The sequence below is a fragment of the Sinocyclocheilus anshuiensis genome, unplaced genomic scaffold (assembly GCF_001515605.1).
Source record: "Sinocyclocheilus anshuiensis isolate Anshui unplaced genomic scaffold, SAMN03320099.WGS_v1.1 scaffold701, whole genome shotgun sequence".
NCBI classification, from domain to species: Eukaryota; Metazoa; Chordata; class Actinopteri; order Cypriniformes; family Cyprinidae; genus Sinocyclocheilus; species Sinocyclocheilus anshuiensis.
This window is the reverse complement of record NW_015539895.1, coordinates 759617-774903: the sequence shown is the minus strand read 5'-3', so window position 1 is coordinate 774903 and position 15287 is coordinate 759617. Positions and strand designations below refer to the sequence as shown.

Here is a 15287-nt window from a genome sequence, read left to right as displayed (position 1 = left end):
TTGACATGAACAATAACAAAGTAAAAAGTTAACATATCCTGCAAGTGCACTTAGTAAGAACATAAGATGTCACACACTATACTTGTTGCATTTATTAACAATAACTCAGAACAGTCTTTTTTGACTTCAGCAGTCATAAGAAACAGTATCTAACAGATAAACAGTCAGTACCTGAAGTCTCTGATTATTGGTGAAGAAATGGACCCTACTAAAATGTTCATCCTTTAATTTCTTTTCCATTCACAAATGCTTTGTTACCTACTATGTAAGCTTTCTCTCCATTCTTCCTAGCCTTCTCCACAAATGGCCACAGATGAGCACGTGTTGCCCTGTCATCAGCTGTTAGATCTTCCTTCACTTGAAAACCTCTGCTCTTGAGGAATTCGTTGTTCTTGGAGCCTTTCCATAAAGCATCCCTTGCTGATCTAGACGTAAATCTGACGATCACAGGCCTTGGAAACTGGTTCTTTCCTCCACTGCCTATTCTGCCGATGCGATGAGCCACATCAACTGCTGCCGCGACTGCTTCACCATCACTGCCTGGAATTGCTGCACAGCAAATCTCTTTCACCTTAACTTTGATGTTTTCCTCCCGCTCTTCGGCTACTCCATATACACGAAGGTTGTACCGACGGCTATACCGATCAGCATCATTCACCTTTTGCTCCGTTTCATTAACTTTCTTTTGTATTTGTTCCACTCTCATCTTCATTGTAGCGTTTTCTTTTTTTAGATCTAGACATTGCCTAGAGCAGAGGTCCCCAACCACCGGGTTGCGACCCACTACCGGGCCGTGGAAGAATTGCTATAGGGTCGCAAGAACGTTCTGGGAAAAATGTGTATAGATAGGCTATGACACACTCTGTTATGTTAATGATTGTTCTAATTTTCTGTATTTTCTTTGTATGCGATTGATAGGAGTAGCAATTTGACAATTTCATGTTAAATAAGTAAATGAAAGATTGCTCTGGTCTGTCACATATTAGGAGTTAAACGGATCGCAGTTGATCTGTAATACGTACGGATGAGACCCTACCGTTCGGCACGCATGTGATTAGCAGATTAATTTGCCAATTTACACGTACACGCAATTTTAAACCACAAGAAGAAGAAACGAAAGAGAGCTCAAGTCGTTGCTCACGCGCTGTTCTCGCACACAAAGCGCACACAAGAGACGTGTTTCAGACAGTGCGGAAATACCGAGTTGCATATACATACCTGATACATACACATAAAATTAGCCTGTCAAAAACCCTTCATGGCATTGTCATTCTCTGTGCTTTAAATATTTTTTTTCTTGCTTATCCGAAAAAAATAGTCCGATTTGTGACAAAAAAAAAACAATATAATGCGTTGAACCACTATATAATTACAATACTATATAATAGCCTAATATTAGACATGTAAATATTTTCAAAATATATACTGTATGTGTGTGTATTGATGGATACATAATAAATATATACAGAACGCACATATATTACGCAAACAAAAACTTTTTTTTTTCTTAATGGCGATTAATCATTTGACAGCACTAATATATATATATTATACAGTGTGTGACACTGATGTCACGTGCACTAATTTCCACAGTGGAGCATGATAATAAACTGTATGCCTCACTGTGACTCATATGTGTAAGGCTTACACGTTGCCTTCCTTGCTTTGTAATACTAAATGAATCCGTGTAATATGCAATTAGTTGTGTATTTTTTTTTATCATATAAATCAGGTGGCACCTTTCCCCTTGCTTTTCTTCTCTGTTATATCAGTTTTATACTTCACACCTATGAGCAGTAAGCAGATATGATTTAAGAATGAACATTATCTTTGTTACACACAAAGCAGGACAAAATTACTAGATTACAGGAATCAAAGTCTCTGAGAAACTGAAACCTTGCACTTCTGGAGACTCCCAGTAGGTTGCAGTTCTGGAAAATGGTGGATAAAGGTTTCCTGATGGTTTAATTCTTAGTTTCACACCTAATTATTCACCTTAATTTTTAACGTCTTTTGCAGCTAATGTCTTTTCTTCTCAACCTGTTTTTGTGATCCTGCTGATCCGGCTAATGATCCACATCTTAATATAAGGCGTTTTCAACTTCCAGCCCTCTTTAACAATTATATGTCACTTATAAAATTATTACATACAAAAATGAGTAGTAGTTATTAAGAATGATGTGGTTTGGAATTGGTAAACTGTGCTTGGGAAAAAAAATATGAACAGAAAATAGACTTGCCTAATAATTATGCATATGATCACTGTTGTGAATGCACTGTTAGCACCCCTGGTAACAAAAGCTTGCAGAGGACTAAGACATACTGTAGTAAAGGACCACTCATCTTAACAATCCCATCCTCAACACCGCACACACTTGCTTCTGCACCAGCAATACACCTGCCGACTCGAGTGTGAAGTAGATTGGATGAACGATTGTCAAGAAAAGCGGCAAACAGGACACACACACAGATTCCTTGCCTCATTTATACAGATATAAAAATCCTCACTGTTTAATTGTGTAATATGTGTAATTGTTTCTAAAACTTTGTGCATGGTGTAGTACTCTGCAATAAGAATCAAACTCAACTTGCCACTAGTTTAACAGCTATAACAGGATCCAATTTTGTGCTTGTCATCACTGCTGATCTGGGGTGCGTTTCCCAAAAGCATTGTTAGCTAACTATGGTGGTAATTCCATTTAACTCTATTGGTAACAACAGAACTTGCGACCATAGTTGCTTTTGGGAAACGCACCCCTGATTTGAATATTTAAGGAATTGTCCCAAGCACTGTTCAGATAAACGTCTTTTATGAACTGTACATGATAAAAAATCTTACTTTCATCATATGTCATATGTACATGCCATTTTAATCATTTGCAGTATGAGTGATAGGAATAAATTATTAGTGTAAAATGTAATTTTGTCTGTCTGTAAACTAGTAAGTTCAACCTCTAGTCCAAGCTTTTTTGCTCTCACTATATTGTATTACCATATAGCTTCACTAAAAGTGATAGTACATTTCATGGCTTTCTTATATGTGTGTGTGTGTGTGTGTGTGTGTGTGTATATATATATGTATATATATACACACACACACACACACACACACACACACACACATACATACTGTATATATGGCATCTTAATTGAGTGTTTTTAATCTTAAAAAAAGAGTCAGTTGTGCCAAAAGACACCGGCCCAAGTCTGTTGCCTTAAAACCTTATACTCATGTTAAGAAGCTATCTGAACATGATAAAACTAGACAATTTACATATAGTTGCGATAGTCAGTACTGTGCAAAAGTCTTAGGTCATTAGTATTTTCACCAACAATAAAAATGGTTTTAAGCCAGTTATTTCTATCTTTTGCTGTAATATGTCAGTAGGAAATATCAGTTTACATTTCCAAACATTCCTTTTGCCATTAATTGTAATAATCCAGTGAGATTTTTGTTTGCACAAGGAGTCTGACAACAGCCAGTGCTCCATACAGAGAGATCTGATCTCACCATCATCCAGTCTGGGATTAACGTTACATGAAGAAACAGAAAAAAACAGACTAAATCTAGAAGAACTGTGGCAATGTCTCCAAGACTCCTGAAGAAACCTCCCTGCAAAGCTACTGTGAAAAGTTTTAGGCACTGCTGGAAAGTGAGGATGCTTTCAAAAATAATTTCATAAATAGATTTTATCAATTAACTTCTATTATCTAAATGAAATCAACGTTTGGTGTGACCACTCTTTTAGCTTTTGCCCATGGGCGTAAATTTCATCTAACAGTTGGGGTGGACAATAAACAAACTTTCTCAAGAGCAATTTTTGAAGGGGACACAAAGATGTTTTGCCTTAGACCAAATTGCCTTAATATGGGGACTTTTCGTACTTGGTGTTTTGGTGCACTGAAAAATTATCTTATGTCCATTTTTCTTTTCACTGTCATTTTATCTGGCCAACAACACAAAACTGGTGAATATGAGTTAGGTTCATAGGTTCACCATGCGGTCATTCTATAATTATTAAACTATCTTGCATCCTCCACATAGTATCTTAGCTTTCATCTGGGAGAGAGAACATCTCTTATAGATATTCAACTGCAGCAACACCCACTGATCTGCCACTTAACATTATATTGAGCAAAACCCAAAACAACCCAGAGTCCGCTCCAGACAGTGAAATCCCTGAGCACACCCCAGAGCTTAACCAGGAGCCCGCCCACACCCCAGAGCTTAACCAGGAGCCCGCCCACGCCCCAGAGCTTAACCAGGAGCCCAATCACGCCCCAGAGCCAAGCTTAGTGTTCACAGCGCAGTTGTATCAAGCGATCACTTAGCCAGAAATACCATGTGCTCTGTCTCTAATGGTTTCTATGTGTGTTTGGGCAGCACACATGCCGTAATTTCCCCCCCCAAAATTTTGGGGTGGGGGGGGGGGACATATCCTGGCAGTGAAGGAGGCTGGTCCTGACTGCAGTGTTTCCTGCTCCTTCATCTCGCCCACGGAGGCTGTTCCTAACTCCAATGTCTCCTGCTCCTTTGTCACAGCCGCGGTGGCCTTTCCTGACTCCAGCGTCTCCTACTCCTTTGTCATGGCCAAGGATGCCGTTCCTAGCTCCAGTGTTCCCAATGCACCCACCTCCCTTTTCATGCCCATGGACAGGGCCGCATTAAGACTGTAAGGGGCCCCTGGGCTTTACCCAGAGGCCCTTCACCCACCAGAACCTCAGCCTACATTCATGCAAGTTGTCAGCCTTTTATTTTGCAGTAATAAATGCCATTAACAAAATATCCAAACCTAGGTCTGTCATATAAAATCCACAAAATATCATAAACTACACATATGCACATAGTCCGACATATTTTACACAGATATCTAGAAAAACGTGTAGTATTAAATTGTATGTGTTAACATTGGTTAAATGCATTATGATTTAACATTAAATAAGGAACAGAGTAGGAAGGTAAATTAGTGACGGTAAATGTGCACCTCCACAAATCGTTCTGTGATTTACACCTTCACAAATATGTCTTTCTGCTTGTGAATCTTTATATCAGGATGGTAAGTTCATTTATGTTTTCACAAATCTTACTCTACACAATATGTAAAATATTGTTAATCATGGCAGTTATTCTTGCAATAATTAGGCAAATATTAATGAGTGAAACCTTTGTAACATGCTACAGTACTTTTTTAAGTGTTCACCATCAAAGCTGTATTTTTGCATTTTTATTTAAAATTAAGGCCACAGGCTCGACAATAAGGACTCAAAAGTCGCTCAGGACAGTTGATGGATTTGTCACTGGCCTCATCGAGCCACTGCTGCATCACGAATGTTTATTATATACACGTGTATTTGCAAGTAAATGTGAAAATAAATAAATAAAACTGAGAAAATCACTCACTGCTCTTTACTGAATACCTTTTCTGGTTTTAACAAGGATTAATCTATATTTACACGATACAGTGAAGAATATGCAATGTTATTTTACATTTGATTATTCAGTTCCTGTACCTGAACACCTACAAACCTAAAAACCTAAAGCATTATTTAATTTGTATCTTTTTCTAATTATTTATTTGTGCAATTGCTTATAATTTGTTCTTTATCTTTGTTAGGCTAGTAGTTTTTCTGTGTTATCGAAATTGGAATTGAGAATTGTAAAATTGAAGTGGTATCTAAAATTTTGGTGTCAAAAACAACGATAACAAAACAATTTTATTTTTTGTGGCAGAGCAAGTAAAATTTTGAACCACTAGCCCGACACTCATTGGTCAACAGCAGTGAGTGATTCCCTCTTTTCTTTCGTTGTTTGATTAACATTAATGACACAGAGATCAGCAGGTGTATTATATTAAGAAATCACAGATCTTAATAAGATCTAAATCACAGATCTAATATGTTACACATCATATTTTTCCACAACCGTTCCCTATCACTTAAGAGATAGCTGTCTATGTTTACACAAATAAATATTTTGAAGTTATTCAGTGTTGCATGCTGTCTGAGAGGCAGCTTTCTGTGCGCGCGCTTCGGGTGTGTCAGTCAGTAACACATTGAGATCTTTTTGTGGCTTAGCCTATTGCGCTTAAAAACTAGTTTTAGCATGTCCCACTTGAGAATTGTAAAATTGAAGTGGTATCTAAAATTTTGGTGTCAAAAACAACGATAACAAAACAATTTTATTTTTTGTGGCAGAGCAAGTAAAATTTTGAACCACTAGCCCGACACTCATTGGTCAACAGCAGTGAGTGATTCCCTCTTTTCTTTCGTTGTTTGATTAACATTAATGACACAGAGATCAGCAGGTGTATTATATTAAGAAATCACAGATCTTAATAAGATCTAAATCAGAGATCTAATATGTTACACATCATATTTTTCCACAACCGTTTCCTATCACTTAAGAGATAGCTGTCTATGTTTACACAAATAAATATTTTGAAGTTATTCAGTGTTGCATGCTGTCTGAGAGGCAGTTTCTGTGTGCGCGCTTCGGGTGTGTCAGTCAGTAACACATTGAGATCTTTTTGTGGCTTAGCCTATTGTGCTTAAAAACTAGTTTTAGCATGTCCCACATTATTTTCTCATTCATTCATTTTATTTTCGTAAAAAGAATCTTGCTTTAAAGAAGTTTATTATCTGATAGAAGTACGATTATCTGGAAACACTTGGCGCAATTAAGTGCTTTGCTTCCAAAGGCATAAGCATACGCAACTTTTGTTTATTAGCCTTTAACAAGTGTACTTTATTTACAATAAAACAGTACATTAATATGTTTGATAGGCCTATTTAGAATCGTTCACATCAGCATCGCGATGCATCATAAAAATTATAATATTACACAGCTGTGTGTTGACTAACTACTGCGAGTTCAACTATGTTAAGATGAAAAAGGACAAAGAACAAATTTGACTGACTTTCCACTTTATTTTTGGCAATTTTTCTCTTTTCTCTTTCATATTTGGGAGCGTTTGACTGACCCTTCTCGGCTTGCGCACGTGCATTCAAAGCAGAGTGATAAAGCGCCAATTTAAAGGAACAGTCAACTCATTATAAAATGAGGTCACAATATTTTATGGCATCACCGGGGGCCCTCCTCAGCCCGAGGCCCTGAGCTTAAGCCCAGGTAAGCCCGTGCATTAATGCCACCCCGCCCATGGAGGCTTTATACAGTATGCAGTATATATATATATATATATACTGGTAGCACCACCCTGGCCTCTGGTGATGCCGGCACATCCCTGGTCTCTAGTGTCGCCGGTATCGGCCTGGAGGACTCCCATCCTGCCAACACCACCCTGGTCACCTCTACTTTACCTGTCACTCTCCCAACTCCAGGGCGCCCACCCTACCTACGGATCGGCCAGGTTCTATGTTCTACCTGACTCTCCCCATGTCACTCACACACAGCCTGCACATTGACCTAATTTCCTGATCACTCATACCTACTGCTCATCCCGTTCACTCACCAGCACCTCTATTTAAGCACACACCTCGTCTCTCCTCTTTGTCTGGTTTTGTTCATTCAAAGTGGACTGCTACATTGAACTCCATCGATTATCTCCAGCGTTTGTCTCCAGCGATCCCCACCAGTGTGTCTTCCCTTCCTTGTCTGAACTGAATTGGTTGAAAACATTACCTGGATACCTAACTGCTCGACGAGGTGTGTGCTCAATCCCCTTCAGCTCCTCCGTCCACGATCTCCTGCATCTGTGAACAAGGAAAGTCTGATTAACATTCTCATCATCATATCTGTCAATTAACACTTGTTTGCATTGTCAGTCCCTTATGAAAGTGTAGTAACCATTTTTTTGACGTATTGATTACCATTTGTATAACCACAGTTTTATTACAAATACCATGGTTAAACTATGGTTAGTGTAGCAAAACCATGGTTAATTTTTGGTTACCATGGTTTAACTATAGTAAATGTGTTTTTTTTTTTTTTAGTAAAACCATCGTTAATTTTCATAAGGGGTCTGTGTCTGTGTCCACATTCTATAACTAGATGATAGATAGATAAATAGATAGATAGACAGACAGAGAGACTGACTGACTGAATGATTGATTGATTGATTGAAAAACAAACTGATGTCCTTCATTATCTGTGCAAGCAAAGTTCTTCTGTGACTTTATGGTTTAAAAAAAAAATGTTTAAAAACCACTAGTCATCTATATGTGCTGTGGTGGATGCATTTTTCACCATTGAGCCTCTCCAGTGTTGCCAATTTGGGGATTTTGTCGCCAAATTTAGCAAGGAAATAAAATACTTAGTCATGGTACAAATTTAAGTAGAGGGGTGGGAATCTTTTTCTCTTCAACCATAAGGGTGGATATTATAAGTACAGAGAAACCAGTGAAGGGTCGTTTGTTGGTAGTTAAAGCTCAATTTCAAGGAATGCTTGTTTTTTTAATAAATATTTATGCACCAACAGTGGGACAGGAACGCCTTCATTTTTTAAATATACTTAATGAGAGTCTTAAAAAGTGTTCCAGTGAAGGATGTTGTCATTGGTGGAGACTGGAACTGCACTATAAATTTTACTATAGACCGTAATACTGAAGAACCTCATATACAGTCCTCAAGTGCATTGTCAAAACTTATAAAATAATTCCAGCTACTGGATATGTGGAGAATAAAACACCCTAATGATAGACAGTATACATGGATTAAGGCTTTTAATAATAGAGTTAGTGCTGCCCGACTAGATAGATTTTATGTGTCTAAATATTTTAATAGTAGAGTAATTGAGTGTTACATTTGTCCTGTAGGTTTTTCTGATCATCATCTAATTATTATGACAATGACCATGTCAAATGTACCTAGAAAATCGGTTTACTGGCATTTTAATGTTAAATTGCTCCAAGATGCTGCTTTTTGTGATAATTTTGTTTTCTTTTGGGAAAATTGGAAAAAGGAAAAAAGTTATTTTGAAAACTTAAAACAGTGGTGGGATGTAGGCAAGACTCAAATAAAAACTTTTTGTCAGCAGTATTCAGCCAACTGTAGTAGTAGAATAAAGAATGTGATTGAATCACTTGAAAAGCAAATTAATTCAATGGAATTGCAAATGGTTGATGCACATAATTCTGTACTGTATAATGATTTACAAAAGAAAAAGAGAGAGCTAAGTCTGGTCCTAAATGAGAAAGTAAAGGGAGCTTTGATAAGGTCCCGTTTCATATCTTTAGCAGAAATGGATGCAACGAATTCTTTTTTTTTTTAACCTGGAATATAAGGTGGCTCAACAAAAACAAATGCCATGTCTTAAACTCCCTGATGGGAGGATAACGTATAAGACTATTGAAATGAGAAACCATGCTGTGGATTTTTATTCAAGTCTTTATGCTGCAGAAAACTGTGAAAATAATGAATGGATGACACAGCTTCTTCAAGGTCTTCCTCAGCTGGACTCTGATTCTAAAACTGTCTTGGATGCTAGTATAACATTTAAGGAAATTACTGCTGCTGTGGGACAACTTAGTTCAGGACGGTCCCCTGGAATAGATGGACTGCCAGCAGATTTTTATAAAAGGTTTTGGAACTGCATTGGACACGATTATTTTGATGTTTTATGCGAGTCTATAAGAGATGGCGTTTTACCTACTACTTGTCAACATGCTGTTTTATCATTATTGCCAAAAAAGGGGGATTTAGCCTTTTTAAAGAACTGGCGTCCTGTTGCCCTTCTTACAACAGAATATAAAATTTTTTCAAAATGTCTGGCAAATAGATAAAAAAATTACTTGGGTTTGGTTGTACATAAGGATCAATCGTATTGCATTCCAAAGAGGTCTATTATGGATAATTTGTTTTTAGTGCGAGACATTGTAGATATTTGTAATGGTTTCAATGTGGATGTTGGATTAATTGCCCTGGATCAAGAGAAGGCTTTTGATCGTGTTGATCACAAGTATCTTTTTAATGTATTGAAGGTGTTTGGTTTTGGTGAAACTTTTTTAAATTTGATACAGTTATTATATAATGGTGCATCATGTATGGTTAAGTTAGGGGGCACTTTGAGTCGGCCAATTCCTATTCTAAGGGGTATTAGGCAAGGCTGTCCTTTGTCTGGTCAGTTATATAGTTTAGCAATTGAGCCGCTGCTTTTTAAACTTCGAGAAAGATTGTCAGGTTTTAAAGTGCCTGGTTTTTCTTTAGACTCAAACATTTTTCTCTCTGCTTATGCTGATGACATCACAGTTTTTGTAAATCACACTCAAGATATTAAGTGTTTATCTGAGGTACTCAGTCTTTATGAGAAAGCTTCATCAGCTAAAGTGAACTGGGCTAAAAGTGAAGCTTTTTGGGCTGGTAAAGGGGAGTTTGAGAGTCTCCCAAAGTTACCTGGGGACCTTAAGTGGGGTAAGGAGGGACTTAAATTGTTGGGAGTTTTTTTGGGGTCGAATGATTTTCAAAAGCTAAATTGGGAGGGTATAGTGGAGAAAGTGTGCAGCAAGTTGTCTAAATGGAAATGGTTGCTACCTCAGTTGTCCTATAGGGGAAGGATTTTAGTGACCAATAATTTGGTCGCTTCTACTTTGTGGCATAAAATAACTGTGTTACAACCACCTGCTGGACTTATTGAGGAAATTCAAAGAAAACTTGTGACTTTTTTTGGTCTGGGCAACACTGGATTCGTGCTGCTGCTTTATACCTTCCTGTTCAAGAGGGGGGTCAAGGATTGATAGACATCAGATCCAGAATTATGGCTTTCCGGTTACAAGCAGCTCAGAGACTGTTGTATCACACAGATGTATCATGGCTAAAGACAGCTTCTGCTCTTCTCAGGCGGGTCAAAAGTATGGGATTGGACAAACATTTGTTCTTAATGGAGCTCCAGAATGATGATCGTGCGAATCTTACATCTTTCTATAAGTCAGTTCTGGAAGCATGGAAAGTGTTTACCATTTCACGCTCATCAGATACACATGCTGGATTATGGCTTTTTGAAGAGCCACTTTTTCTTAATGATTTTCTACCTTCAAGACTTATGTCTGGTCTCAGTCTGCGTGCATGTTTAACTGCTGCTGGATGCACAAAGTTGGGACATATTTTGAATACAAGCATAGAGGAACTGAGTAAAAGGACTGGGGTGAGATCCTTGCGGCTGCTGAAACAAGCTACTACTGAAATATTTAAGTCTTTGCATGTGGATTATAAGACCTTGACAAATGACTCGGAAGCAATTGATCAATGGAGAAAGGGGATTCCTTATGTTTTCCCCTCTCTTAATGTAACTATTACTGTGGGAGAATGGCAAGATGATGGGAAGAGTCTTTTGTCTTTTAAAACACCTCAGCTTGGAGTTTTTGAGGAAGTAGGGAAAAAAGCCCTCTATATTTCCTGTGTAAAATCATCTAATGCTAATCTTTTGAGTGGACTTCCTTCAACAAAATGGACTGAATTTTTTGGAACTGTTTCTTCCCCTAGAGGCTGCTGGCGGTCCTTATACAAACGCCCAATTGATAAAAGAACAGGCGACCTTCAGTGGAGGATTGTACATGGGGCGATAGCCACAAACAGATACGTGGTGCACATTGATCCTTCTGTAGGGGTGGGTTGTCCCTTCTGTACAGAGGTTGAAACGGTTTTTCATTTATTTGTACAGTGTACTCGGTTAAATGAATTGTTTTCACTTTTATCTCGCCTTACGTGTCCACATAAGAAAACGGGTGTGGAGAACGTGGCAGGATCAGAGGATGAGGTCGCAAATAATAGCGTTGATCTGGTTGATGCGGCCCAAGATGAGGCTGTTCCACTTGTTGAGGTGAGTGCAGTTGCAGTTGTTGCAGTTGATGTTAACACAGCTGCGTTACTGGCTGTTGATACTATAAATGATGTTGATGTAGCTAATGTAGGCCCAAAGAGTAGCGTAACTGATTTAGTTTCTGATGTTAAAACTGTTGAAGTAGCCAGTACTAGTGGTACTAAACAGTTGGAAAGTGCAAATGATGGTAATTAAGAAAAATCGTATTTAGGCATCTTGAATAATGAGGATGTGGAGGAGGAGCAATCTGATGATACTGAGTTTCTATTTTCTATGTGTGAAAATGATGGTAGTTCACAAGGACTTGCATTTAATGCGTCTCAGGCCTAGGAGGTCTCTAAATGACTTCTTCTCTGATGTAGACAAATTTGTTCAATCTGTTATGTTTTATCAGAGGACTGTTGGAGTTGAGGAACTTAGTGAGAAAAAGCGTTTTCGGCTGAAAAAGCATCTTACTACTATAAGAAAAGGTAAAGCAATGAATAGGAGAAAGAGCAAATCAAAAGTCTAAAATAATCATGTATTATACTACACGGTGTCTTTTCTTCACTTTCCTATCATGATTTACTCCTTATTTCCAATCTTAATTTTGTTTATGGAGGTTTTGAGGATTGGCTCTTTAAACATTAATGGTTGGAGGGATAGTGTAAAGCGTGCTGTAGTCTATGAAAATGTGTGGAATCTTTTATGTACATTTGGGGGATAAATGAGGTCCTTTGTACAGTAGATGATGATGATTTAATGCTTGCTTTTTGAAATTTTTATTAGCAGTATTTTAGTTTTTTTTGTTTTGTGAGTTTGTAATATTGTGAAACTTTATTGTTTTAAATAGTTCTGTTGTAAGTGATCTTAAAGATTCCTAAATGCATCTACTTTCGGAAGGCCAAATAAAGTGCTTTTGCTTTCGCCTAGAAACACACAGCGTCTCCCTGACATGGCTGCTTCAACACTAACTGCAGTTACGGAAAACATGCCTTCTTTCTTTGCGTGCGCATTTGGGTGGCATTATGCAAATATTTCCACATAGTGAGGTAGATATGTGGGGGCGTGTTAGAACGAGCCGTTTTAGGGGGGCGTGGCAGAGTCTTAACTTTGATAAAGTATATCTGTTTGGTTTTGAGACTTTAGTCTTTGCAACTTCAGGGATCTTATCTATGCACAATCAGCTTGTAACACCCCAAAGAGAAAGGAAAACTTGAAATCGCATCATATGACCCCTTTAAGAGCCGTGCTACAGGCCACAATGGCAATGAAAAGGATGTGATTTTCATATTTAGGGTTGAATATACACAACCACTCAAAAGTCTGGGGTCAGTAAGACCTTATTTTCTCCCTGAAATAATACTTTATTTTTTTTCAGCAAGGATGCATTATTTATTTATATAAACGTATCAAGTCAAAGACTTTTAAATTGTTCAAAAGATTTCTATTTAAAATAAATGCTATTCCTTTCAACTTTCTACTCATGAAAGAAACCTTGAAAAAATGTATCACAGTTTCCACAAAAATATTAAACATCACAAGAGTAATGACTGCTGAGAATTCAGCTTCACCATCACAGGTATAAATTACATTTGAAAATAGTAAAATAGAAAAGTTATTCTAACACAATACTCTTTTTACTGTATTTATGATCAAATAAATGCAGCCTTGGTGAGCATAAGAGACTTCTTTCAAAAACATTTTTTTAAAGTCCTATAGACCCCAAACTTGAACAGTTGTGTACATCGTATTTATAATGCAATATAAATACAATGACTGTATTTAGATTATATCAAGGATTTAGCAGGGATTGAATTTCAATTATTAAAAGTAATTTACAGCTCACAGTGACACTAAACAACAATCTTATTGAGTGGATTCTTATTTTTGCTCAATACTGAGTACAAACAAATATCTTTTCTATAGCTGTCCGGGAATTTGCCCTCATTCCCCAGCATACATCCCCAGAAGTCGCTGTGCGGGAAATTGATGCTCTGCATGATGTCGTCTTGAATGCTAGACAACGTCTGAACACAAATGTAACTATACTGGTGCATAGCGTACTGTATGAACTGTATGAACTAGTCCTGTTAACATGACAGAAATTTCAATTTAATTTACATTGTTCTGAACATCACTATGCTAATATACAGTATGATTTGGGCGATTTATGTCAATTCAAATTTTTTCAGAACATCATGCTTTTGGGAGACTTCAATGCTGGCTGTAGCTACGTTTCGAATTCAGACTGGTCCAAAATACGCCTCCGTACTGACCAAAGTTACACCTGGCTCATCCCTGATAGTGTGGACACAACGGTCACACACACAAACTGCCCATATGACAGGTAGGAAGACATCACAAGCTATTTTGCTGGATAAGATAAACCTATGTTATGTAATGACCCATAATATGCTTGATAAAAGGATTGTAGTCACCTCTGACATGATGAAAGGAGTGTCCGCTGGATCAGCGCAGGTCTTTGACTTCATAGAAGCCCAAGGATTGAGCCAAAGTTGGGTAAGGTTACACTGTAAAAAATGACCGTGAATTTAACGGTAAAAGACTGTAAAAATGCTACAGTAAAAACCTGTTAAATGGTTAATGGTAAATTCCCCTACTATATACGGTGAAAAACTGTATTGGACATTACATGTATTGGACATTAATTTTACGGTAGTATACCGTTTTTGGAAGTGAAAAAGTCTGTATAATTTACAGTGAATAACTGTAATTTGACATTCCCAGAATTCCCTGCGTTACATTTAAAATTTGATGTTTTTTTGTTTAAATAATTATGTTTTTTAGTTTTTTCTTATCAGTTTTGTATATTAGTTTTTACGGTAAAATTCCAGCAACCACAGCTGCCGTTTTTTTACCGTAAATTTTACGGATTTTTTTTTACAGTGTAGGGTTTGCCTCATTGGGATTCAGTATTCTAAACATTAGACCTAAGAAGCTCTCTGGAGAGTTGAGTTATTGCTCAGTGTATTCCTCTGTCTGAAGCATTCATGTCTCTTTCACAGGCCCTGGCAGTGAGTGATCACTTTCCTGTTGAGGTCAAGCTCCTGTGAAAAACATCAAGGTTGTTCCCTCGCAGCAGATATACACTGCAATGCTAATGCTTGATGTGTAGTGCTGTCTTAGACTTAATGAAAAACAAAAAAAAGAATCATTTTCTTTCAACGAATAATTGTACAGTATCATTCTATAGCTATAAGAAATACATAATTAAATTTGAAATTGCAGCTTTCAAATTCTTCTATAAGCCCCAAATTCTTCTATAATTATTATGCATGCCGTTTTTATTACCCCATTAAAAAGCTACACTGAAGAAAAAAAAAGGTGTAGAAACAATTTTTACTCAGAAACTGCTAGGAAATTTCATAATTTCAAAGAAATTGCAAGTAACATATTGAAATAAATGTGAAATTGTAGAAAAGCTGAAATAGTGTTTTCTTGTAAAATGTACTCTAATAATCTTTATTTACAACAACAACAACAAAAAAAACGTTTATTTTTTCCAGTGTTTAT

At 37.2% G+C, this 15287-nt stretch overlaps 1 protein-coding gene across 1 annotated transcript; it reads left to right on the top strand.

The window, feature by feature from the left end:
* Positions 1-2178: 2178 nt before the first annotated feature.
* On the top strand, positions 2179-15042 carry LOC107685934 (deoxyribonuclease-1-like). Its single transcript, XM_016482699.1, has 9 exons — positions 2179-2194; positions 4544-4673; positions 5054-5057; positions 11670-11771; positions 12166-12241; positions 13680-13792; positions 13946-14100; positions 14180-14273; positions 14780-15042. The coding sequence occupies exons 1-9, from the start codon at positions 2179-2181 to the stop codon at positions 14825-14827; spliced, it is 738 nt and encodes a 245-aa protein (XP_016338185.1). The 3' UTR covers positions 14828-15042.
* The last annotated feature ends 245 nt before the right edge of the window (positions 15043-15287 follow it).

Coding starts and splice junctions, on each gene's coding strand:
- LOC107685934 (XM_016482699.1), top strand. Junction 11,772..12,165: donor AGGCTGTTCCACTTGTTGAG/GTGAGTGCAGTT, acceptor ATGTTTTATCAG/AGGACTGTTGGAGTTGAGGA. Junction 12,242..13,679: donor TCTTACTACTATAAGAAAAG/GTAAAGCAATGA, acceptor TCTTTTCTATAG/CTGTCCGGGAATTTGCCCTC.